This window comes from Mus pahari, chromosome 14, assembly GCF_900095145.1.
Source record: "Mus pahari chromosome 14, PAHARI_EIJ_v1.1, whole genome shotgun sequence".
Lineage (NCBI taxonomy): Eukaryota > Metazoa > Chordata > Mammalia > Rodentia > Muridae > Mus > Mus pahari.
The window spans coordinates 21661823-21672625 of NC_034603.1; the positions used below are offsets into that span (position 1 = coordinate 21661823).

At 49.4% G+C, this 10803-nt stretch overlaps 1 protein-coding gene across 1 annotated transcript in view; it reads right to left on the reverse strand.

Annotated features, from left to right (window-relative positions):
* The window catches only part of Il4 (interleukin 4), a 5904-nt gene extending 3061 nt beyond the window's left edge, over positions 1–2843 (reverse strand). The window contains exons 1-2 of the mRNA XM_021214104.1: positions 2712–2843; positions 2405–2452 (exon numbers count right to left, since the gene is read on the reverse strand). Coding sequence (XP_021069763.1) covers positions 2405–2452; positions 2712–2843 — 180 coding nt within the window. The remainder of the gene's footprint in view (positions 1–2404; positions 2453–2711) is intronic.
* Between the last annotated feature and the right edge of the window lie 7960 nt (positions 2844–10803).

Consider the following 10803-nt stretch of genomic DNA (forward strand, 5'->3'; position numbering starts at 1 on the left):
AGAGAGAGAGAGAGAGAGAGAGAGAGAGAGAGAGAGAGAGAGAGAAAGAAAGAAAGAAAGAAAGAAAGAAAGAAAGAAAGAAAGAAAGGAAGGAAGAAGGCAGCAATATAGAAGGTGCTACTATGTGTATAAACACATGTGTACAAACACACGTGTACTCATGTATTCATGCACATGCACGCATGTGAACAAGCACAAATGCTTAAACACATACACTCACGCACACACGTGCATACACACAGCATATTTCAAGGGCTTCAGTCTTAAACACTCTTTTTAAAATTGAAACTAACCCAGCCGATGGGACCCCAAAAGCCTTCCCAGAGCAGCCAGCTTTGTGCCTGCAGCTTGCTTATCCTTGAAGGGCCATCACCATCCCGGCTGGGATTGCCTGTGACACCCGAGATTCACCTCGGCACACTCTTCCTCACACCAACAGGGTGACCCAACTTGGAGATGCTGGGATTTTTGATCCCCAAAAGAGTTAAAGTAAAGGTACTAGATTTTGGAAAGGTAGTATTTTGGGAACCCTAAAGAAGTAGTGCCCCTCATATCACTTTTGAGGGGTGTGCAGAATAATAAGCCACACTGTGAAGGTAAGCAACGTGTTTGGGAGACAGACGGAATGGGAGGATCGGAAAAACCAATTACCCAGGAGGCACTGAAGCAGCTGGGGGAAAGGCCACAAAACCAGAGTGTGAAGGAAGCCAGGGAAGGGTCGTTTTCAAGCACATGTAAGTGCTGGGGCAGAATGGGTAAGAGGAAAGTCAGCATTAAGGGGTGGGAGTGACCGCATGTGGTCTTCCAGACCAGCCTCCAAGGAGCGGACCCAAACTTGAAGCCACATAGGCTTGCCTGGCTGACGGCCCTCCCTTAGACTCATCGCATCTCCAAAGCCAGGCTGTGCCTTTGGTCCGAGTTCTAGAACAGACACTTTCAGTTAAATTCTTACAGCTGCCCTCATATGACCTTCAGAATCAACCTTTGTATCTCCAAATGTGAACACGGATCCTCCAAGGTTTATGAAGACCTACTAAAGGCCATTCTGTTAGTGAATGGCAGAATTGCAACCAAAAGCAATGGCTCTCACACCCAGGCCCCACAATTCCTCTGGTTCCAGTCCTCAAGATCTGGTCCCTGCCCTTTGATAGGGCAGGACAGTAGACTCAGCTTCTGGTAGCTACCATCTGAGTTGGAAGGACTCAGAATTGGTAAATACTTAAGGTAGCATATGTAGAAAACAGTGAGATAGATATATATTGATAGAGAAAGAGATAGACATATATGCATATGAATGTACACATATATACATACATGTACATTTGTCCTTCAGAAACTCATCCTGCATCAGATTCCTGGAGTAATCTTGAATAAAATGAGATCATCCAGATAAAGCCGGGAGGACAGATCTCTGGTGAAGCAGGATGAATCCTATCCATGGCCTGGGTGTGGGACTCTCACCCCAAACACCCCACAGGTCTTTGTTCCTGACCTCACCCTTGACCGGCACATGTGAAAAGCAGGCAGTCTGGAGACCACTGCTAAGTCAAGACTTTGGGGCCCTTCATTCTCAGTGGTGTGTTTCCATGAAAACAGGAACTGAAGTGCACAAAGCTATTGATACAGCATAGGCAAGTCATGTGTTTGTCAGAGAAAATGCTCTATCAGCCTGTCACATCTGTCCCCTCCCACTACAAATGGAGGGGTGGGGGCAGGGCAGAGCAGCAAGCAGAAAGGGAAGAGAGATGTCCAAGCAGAAGCAGGGATGGCCAGACTCCAGCCAGAGGACAGCTCCCAGCTAGGGCACTGGAGTGGAACAGAGTGAGCAGAGGAGGCCCTGCAGCGGGCCACAATCAGATGACTGTTAAGTGACCAGAAAGAGACCTGTAGGGACCATACGAAGTCTCGTAGACAAAGCAAAAGCCTTCTCAGTCTGTAATCTTCATATCTGTATTTGAGATAGTATTTATTTTTTCCAGAAATGCATGGAGAGAGAGAGAGAGAGAGAGAGAGAGAGAGAGAGAGAGAGGGAGAGAGAGAGAATTTTCTTACTCAACAGCACAAATTGTGTGTCTCCTATGATCTAGATCTAGATACCGTATCAAGCAAGGCCAGGTAGGACTCTAGATATCTGTACTCTTATCTGAGTTACAATGAATAAATCCTGGCTTTCTCTGACTTGTCTTCTGAGTCTAGTGAAATCCGAAACTATAAAACACACTGGAGAGTAACTCAGCCTCCACAAAGGATAAAAACGCCTCCTTTGGGCCTCCTGGGTTTCTATCACAGACATTTCTCATTCAGATACGTGTGTGTGTGTGTGTGTGTGTGTGTGTGTGTGTGTGTGTGACCTTCCTCTCCCACCTCCGGAAAATGCCAAAGCAGACCCTACAGGTCCACTTACCTTCCTTGCTGTAAAGATGTCTGGCACGACCATCTCGAGGCATGGCGTCTTGATACAGACAAGGGTAAGAGCGAAAGATAAAAAGTTAATCCAAGCAGGACAGAGAGAACATTGCTACACCTCCCATCCCCCACCCGGGAGACTCCCCCTGCCTCCAAGGTGGAAGTAGCAGGGTCTCTTGAGTTTTGTCCCTAGTCCTGCCCCAACCACCTGCCGTCCACCTCTCTAGCAACTCCGCTCTCCAAGCCTAGAATCACCGGTAGCATCACCTGGGGATCTGGAGAGATGGTGCCAGATAGCTACTCACCCCTTCTCCTGTGACCTGGTTCAAAATGTTGATGATCTCTTTCAAGTGTTTGTCGTTGCATCCGTGGATACGGTTCCCGGTACACTCGAGAAAGAAGAGCAGGATGACAGCTAGCTGGGGCCTGAGACCCATCAATAGCTCTGTACCGTCAGTGACGAGAGACAATCAAGTTTATCAAGAGATGCTAACAATGCAATGCTGGCAGAGATCTCTCTATATATAGAGTTAAAGTTGCTGAAACCAAGGGAAAATGAGTTTACATTGGAAAATTTCATTACGCCAGATTGTCAGTTATTCTGGGCCAATCAGCACCTCTCTTCCAGGAGAAAAGAGAGAAACAGGTAAATTTTCCTGTGAAATCAGACCGATTGGAAAATGAAACCTTAAAAAAAAAAAAAAAAAAATCTACAAAGTTTCAGCATAGGAAATTACACCATAATCGGCCTTGTAGATTAATCTTATCAGCCCAGGGTTGTCACTGGCTCTCCTGCAGAGAAGGACGAGATCACAGGTGTCCGAGGGTGCTGGCGGCGTCCTGGGGGAAAGACAGAGTAATATCAAGAAAGTCTGCCTTGCGCACACCGAGGCCTCGCTGCTTCCTGCTAGGGGGGGGCCCTTGGAAACCCTGATATATTGGGAAAGCTGACTCTGGGGTCTTGCCTCATAGAAGGATGATGGAGGCAGACCTTCTGGCATCCTAGCCCGGCTGATCTTACAAGTCTGAGGTCTTTGGAGACAGAGAGATGACATGGAGTGGGGCAGGCAGGACCGTGGAATGAGGCTTTACCTATATGGAGGTTCTGGGCAGGGTTGAAGATTGTCCCTCCCTAGGCAGAAGCCTGAGAAATGGCTGAATTTTCTTTTTTAATTACTTCATGTGAGCGTGTGTGTATCTGTGTGCACTACAGCATCAGTGTGGAGGTCAGGGGACAGCTTGCAGGAGCCAGGTCTCTCTCTGCACCGTGTGGATCCTGGGAATTGAATTCAGGCTCAAGCACCTTTCCCCCCCCCTGAGCCATCTAATTGGCCCAAGAATGGCTGGCCGCCTTTTAAATGAACTTAAAACACATCCTCCACTCATCAGGAAACAGCCATCTCTCACCCAGCTGTTCGCAGCCAGCACCCGGCCCCCAGCCCACCGCCTTAATCTAAGGCACGCAGGCCCTGGGGAGGCACTCTCTGCCCCCCACCAGCAGCGGGCACCCCACCCTGCCATCTGCTTGGAAGCCAAGGTCTTTTCTACAGAGTAGAAAGGGTTCTTCATAGCCCCCCAAGTTCCTGCCTCTAATTCTGACTTCTAACTTCTGGAAGATCATCTAGAAATATTTGTTGCTAAGGTTGTCATTGTGTGTTAAATTATTTTTCACATGATTGTTATTTAATTAATAAAAACTGAAGATATTTATAATACATAAACCTTCCTTCCCTCCTTTCCTTCCTTCCTTCCTCCTTTCTCTCTCTCTCTCTCTCTCTCTCTCTCTCTCTCTTTCTCTCTCTCTCTCTCTCTCTCTCTCTCTTTCTAATTTTTAAAATAAAAAAAAATTTAAAGGGTCTCTCTTTGAAGTCCAAGCTACCTGGGAACTTATGTAGGTAAGGCTGCCCTCAGATTCATGGTCATTCTCCTGCCTCCACCCCTCAAGTGTTGAAGTTACAGATATAAGCCACCATACCCCACTTACATATATATATATATATATATATATATATATATATATATATATATTAACTGTGACTGTTGTAAAGTTGGACACAGTCATGTTCTGTAGGCCTAGGGACACAGTCAATACTTGGGAAACTGTTACCTTCCGGGAACTGATGACAAGCAACAGGCAAATTCCAAGTCTGTTCCCCTGGGCGAAGAGCCAGGATGAAGGCCTGAGCTCTCTTTGGGTGAAAGGGGTTCATTACAAGAAAAAAAAAAAGAAGATTAAGCTGAGCAGTGGTGGCCCATACCTTTAATCCCAGCATTGGGAGGCAGAGGCAGGGGGATCTCTCGAGTTCAGACCAGCCTGGTCTACAGAGTGAGTTTCAGAACAGTCAGGGGCTACACAGAGTACAGAGAAACCCTGTCTTAAAAAACCTAAAATAAATTAATAAATAAATGACTTATTTACTTATGGCTTGGGCTCGGTTTTCCCCTTCCACTTCTGTGAGCATCCTACAGATCCACCCAGCCTCATGGAGAGCACCTCCCCAATGAGCACCTCCCCCATGAACATCTCCCCATGAGCATCTCCCCATGAGCACCTCCCCATGAGCACCTCCCCGATGAGCATCTCTCCATGAGCATCTCCCCCATGAGCACCTCCCCGATGAGCATCTCCCCGATGAGCATCTCTCTGGCTCTGAAGTTGATCCTTCACTGTGAAGATGGAGGAGTATTTTTTTGTTTCAATTTTTTTTTTAGAATTATTAATTTTTACACATCTGATTATTTTGCTTTCATGTGTGTACCAAACATATACCCGGTGCCTCTGGGGTCCGGAAGAGAGTGTTGAGACCCCTGACACTGAAGTTACAGATGGTTGTGAGCCTCCTTGTAGGTGCTGAGGACTGACTCAGTGTCCTCTGGAAGAGCAGCAGCCAGTGCTCTTAACCAAGGGTGGGCTTCTCCAGAAGCGCAGTTGAAAGGTCACCTCTAGGATAAGCAGCTATCCCGCCTCCGTGGAGCTTGGCTGGGGTTGAGCTTGGCTGGGGTTGAGCTTTCGTGTGAGCCAGGGTGGGACATCGGGAGACTGAGACCCAGAGGGAACTTGTCATCCATAGCCTGAGGAATCCTGCTAAGAAGGGACACAGAAGGACACCTAGGGAAGGGGAGGGCTGGATCCCACAGTGTCCCAGGGGCAAAGAATAGACCATCCAGTTTTTCCTCTCAGCACCTTAACCGCTGGGCTCCGTGGGGAGCTGACAGTCAGAAAGGGACAGAGCGAGAGAACTCCACTCAGAAGCAAAGTTCCGTGCGCCTTGCTTGCTTCCGTGGTTGAATGGAGTCAGAGAAAAGGATATGAAGAGTCCCAGACTCCAAGTTTTCCCAAAGAATAGAAAGGACGTCCAATGCCACCCCAAGTAACAGATGCCATGAATGGAGCAGGCAAGGCAGAGGCTGGAATGGCGGGATGAAGAGTGTTAACCAGCCAGTTGTGGTCCGTGGAGGGACTGTCACAGACCCTCTCCAGCCCTTTATGAGCCAAGAGTCACTGAGCAGTTTTGTGTACCAGAGTGTGGAGTCCAAAAGGCAGGGGCTTGTGTCCTGGTTTCCATACAATGAGGAGGAAGCTGTGTACCTCCTCCCCTGGGGCTCCTGTGAGCCGCAAGACTGAGATCCATGGAGAAAGCACTTAGCCTGTGTCACCTGATATACCATTGTCACATGACTAAGGAAGAAGACTCTAAGCCCCCGCCCCCCCCCCATGCCCCTTGCTGCTTGTCAAACCTGGCTGTTCTGTGTCCTCTCATGTGACTTTGGGCATATCCTCAGCCACAGTCCCCAAACTGAGGAGTGACAGTTGTACTTGTCTTGTGAGGTTGTTCTAAGTACTAAGTTCAGGTACTTAGTTAAGCACCCTGCACACAGTGGGTACTTTATTACTCATCACATTTTGGTTGGCTGGATGACTACAGTACTTAAGTCCGGACATTTGAGCTTTGGTCCCCACACTTGTTTCTGAGGAGTTTCAGTGTTGAGTTCCAGTCCTGAGATCTATGAACCAGGACGGCAGAGGAAGCTGACTCTAACACACCATGGGCACTTTATTCATGAAAGGGCGGTGGATGCAGGTGGAGTGTCGAGAGGGCTGTAGGAGTGGGCATGCGCACATTGCACCCAGGACTCTGAGAAGGGCCTGGTGCTTGGGTGACTAGATGCTGAGATGCGGCCCTGATGACCTTTCAACCTGCCGAGTCATTCCAGAAGGAAACTCGGTGTCCTCACAGCCCACTGGGCGAGGAAGACAGCGTCACATCAAGCCGTAGTGTCACATGCACCGTTTAAGGAGAAAGGAACAGAACCAAGCAACCCCGACAGCAACCCCGACGTGTCCCTAGGCCTGGCTGGCTCTCCCTACAGCCTGCTTACCCCAGCCCAGACTTGCCTTCCCTCTTCTCCCTGCAGCTGAGGAAGGTTCCCCTTCCAGCTCCTCAGAGGCTAGGAAGGAGCCAGGACTGGCTCTGTGGGACTGAGTGCCAGAACCAGGCAAGAGGCAGCCTGTGGAAGGCCCAGTGTGGTGTCGAGGAAGCCCTAGAGGAAATGTAGGGTGTCAGAAAGAGAGAACGAAGGGACGGATGGGGGCAGTTAGAATCTGCAGTTTCCTTGAGAGTGGCCCGGGTGTGAGAGTGGGAAGGAACCCTGTGGCTTTGAGCGGCTTAGCAGTATCATGGCAGAGTTAAGACCTGGAGGCAGGGCTCCAGGGAGGTGACTCAGTAGATCAAAATCTGATGACCTGAGTTCAATCCCCAGGGCCCACACAGCGGAAGGAGGAACTGACTCCCTCCCTGCAAGTTGTCCTCTGACTTCCACACACATCTAAACATGCACATATGCACGCACATCTCTACACACATGCATATGCACATGCATCTATACACATATGTATACACACATGCATATGTACACACATCTCTACACATATGCACATGCACACACATCTCTACACACATGCATATGTATACACATCTCTACACATATGTATACAAACATGCATATGTACACACATCTCTACACATATGCACACACATCTCTACACACATGCATATGCACACACATCTATACACACATATATATGTACACAGAAAGAAAGACTTGGAGTCAACCACCTCTGAATCCAGCTCTGAGTGGCTTTGAGAAAGTTGTTCTGTCTGGGTATTCCAGTAAAACCGGCTGACAGTAGAAAAGGGGTGTGAGGGGGCTGGTGAGATGACTCAGTAGGTAAGAGCACCCGACTGCTCTTCCGAAGGTCCTGAGTTCAAATCCCAGCGACCACATGGTGGCTCACGACCATCCGTAATGAGATCTGGCGTCCTCTTCTGGAGTGCCTGAAGACAGCTACAGTGTACTTACATATAATAAATAAATAAATCTAAAAAAAAATTAAAAAAAAGAAAAGGGGTGTGAGAAAATCTTGTGTGGTTATAAGTGTCAAGTGTTGGTGTGGTATCTGGCACATTAGGAAAAACTATATAAGTATACAATGCTTGAAAGAAGAACATAAAACAACTCCAAACCCAGCTGTGACCATCACCAGCAGCAGTGGCGGCCACGGGTCACCACTCATGACAGATGAATGCATGCTGGACTGAGTGAGAGGTTGGCTGCAGGTGACCCAGGTTTCTGGCCCAGGGAGCTTCTGGGAGTTTAGAAGGTGCGAGATACGGTCAGAGATCGGCAATGCTGAGCTGGGGGGCCTATGGGGCTCTGAACGTGGAGGCATTCCCATAGAGTTATACTGGGTTGAGAGAGGCAAGGGGAACAAGAAGTGACCCACTACCCACCGGCAACACCGGAAGAGGGGTAGGAGACCTGGGTCAGAACCCCAGGGAGTGGGGATCTCAAGAAGCAGAAGTGAGGGTCACCGAGGCCCGTGGGAGGTGACAGGAGATAAGGGTGATGGATTGATAACACTGTGACATCAGCAAAGTGACTTCTCTGAGCAGTGGAACGGCGGTAAGCTGGGAGGAGTGAGGTGATGGAGACCCTGTGCTGTGGCCTGAGACTCGGGAGGCCAGGCCGTGCCACGCTCCAGGAACATGGCGTCCACAATCCAGCTTTGATGGTGTACTGGAGCTCAGGTTTCTCACACATAGTGCGTGTCCAGACCTCACGGGGCTGCATCCACCCCACCCAGCTTCTGCTCTCACCTGGACTCTGGATCCAGTCATTGTCAGGAGGGGAGTTAGAGATGAGACAAACCGACCCTCCCACGCTAACCACTGAGGCTGGGTAATGGGTTCCTCAGGGGTACTTTTGTGAATATTGAGCATTTTTAGAATAAATCTCTTAGAAGTTGGGGAGGTGGCTCAGCAGTCAAGACTTTGCACCACGCTTGCAGAAGGCCCAGTTAGGTTCCCAGCATCCACATCAGATGCCGGTCCATCACCCGTAACTCCAGCTCTCAGGGATCTGATGCCCTCTCCTGGCCTCCGGGGGCATTGCACACACACATACTTTTTAAAACAAAAAACAAACAAACTGATTTGGGGGCCAGGGCATGATGGTTCATGCCTTTAATACCAGTACTCGGGCAGCAGAGGTAGGAGGATCTCTGTGAGTTGAAGGCCAGCCTGGTCTACAGAGCAAGCTCCAGGCCAGCCAGGACTACGTTGTCTCAAAAACAAAACAAAACAAGACTAGAAACAAACAAAACCAAACCAAAAAAGTTGCTATGTGGCTCAGAGGTATAGCTCAGTGGTAGTGCACATGACTAATGTGTGCAGCTCTGCAGAAAAGTGTGCATGGGTTTACATTTAAGTACTGGGCTGGAAAGATGTCTTCAGGCTAAGAGAGCTTGCTGCGCAAGCATGAGGGTTGGGTTCAGATCCCCAGCACCCATATAAAAAAGCCAACATGGTCCCACAGGCACCTGGAACCCCCTCACTGTGTAGAATGGGGACAGGAGAGTGACTGGGCTCGCTGGCTGCCAGCCTAGCTCCAGGCTCCGTGACTTCTCATCTGCCTCTACATGTTGTACACAGACATTCATCCACCTGGCAAACATGGAACTCATAGAAACTGCGTGTGTATATTAACAGGCAGTAGCTATTTCATGTATATTTACTTTATATTATATAAAGTATAAATATGTAATTTGCACATATATTGCACACACACCTCTCCAGAATCAGACCCTCTCCCCGCTCTACCGCCATCTTCTCTCACCCGGGTCTTTACAGGAGCCTGCTAAACAGTCTTCCTGGCCCTGCCCTCTGCAGCTCTCTCTGCCAGAACGGCTCTGTTGAAATCTGATTCAGATACGGCGTGGCCTCACGGTCTTGGATATTTTTCATAGTCCTCAAACTCCTGCCCCTCCTACCTATACCTCCTGAGTGCCGGAGTTAGGCTTCATATGTGTCTGAATGACTCCAGTACTCCCATTTGATGCTTTGTTCTTGCTAATGCAAAGAGTGTCTCTCACCCAGACTCTCTCCAGCCAGCCAGACCTCTGTTTTCACCCATCTCACGAGTGAGGTGCTCTTGGCTTCCTGTGCTCTGCCCCAACCACTGGCCAGTGGCTTCTCCTCTGTGGCTTCTGAGGTGCCTGGCATCTCTGTGCTGTTGCTCTATGTTGTCTCACGGGATGTAACCTTGCTCTGCTCAGGAACCAGATCCGTGGTACCTGGTAAGGCTGCAGTGAATCCTTGTGGATGGATGGATGGATGGATGGATGGATGGGAGATGGGTGGGTGGGATGGATGGAGCTCTGCCTCAGAGTGGCACCTGAGACTTAGCCCAAGCAACAAGTTCTGCAACTGGGGACACCATGGAACTTAAAGCCAGAGTTGATTTAACCCTGAATTCTTGCGCTGAGCCTTTGGCTGTGTGTCTTTTGCTTGGGTCTTCGAAAGGTCCAGATAAGGAACCATGATGACAGACATAGAGGACCCCACCAAAGTGCATGCAATAGAGAAGAGGGTGTGTGGACAAGTGTCTATGTGGCCTTGGGCTCCTCTGTTGAGAGAGAGAGAGAGAGGGAGAGAGGGAGAGAGATCAGTGGCTGCTCTCATCTGTCCTCAGGACCATGTGTCCCTGCAGCCTCAGCCTCAGAGCTGATGAGCGGTCCCCTGGCACACTTCCCATCGCTGTCTTCACTTCCCACAGAAGAGCTGAAGGCCTGGAGGCCCAGGAGAGGAGAAGGTACTTCTGCTGGGGCTACAGCTGGGGCTTCCCAGACCGGATCCTTTCCTGGAAGAGCTGAGAGTTTTAGGATGCTGTCCTGTCTCCAGCCCAAGTCCTTATCTGTCCCTTCCATGGACCTCAGGAATGTGCGGCTTGCCGGGCAGTGGTGCGCACGCCTTTAATCCCAGCACTTGGGAGGCAGAGGCAGGCAGATTTCTGAGTTCGAGGCCAGCCTGGTCTACAGAGTGAGTTCCAGGACAGCCA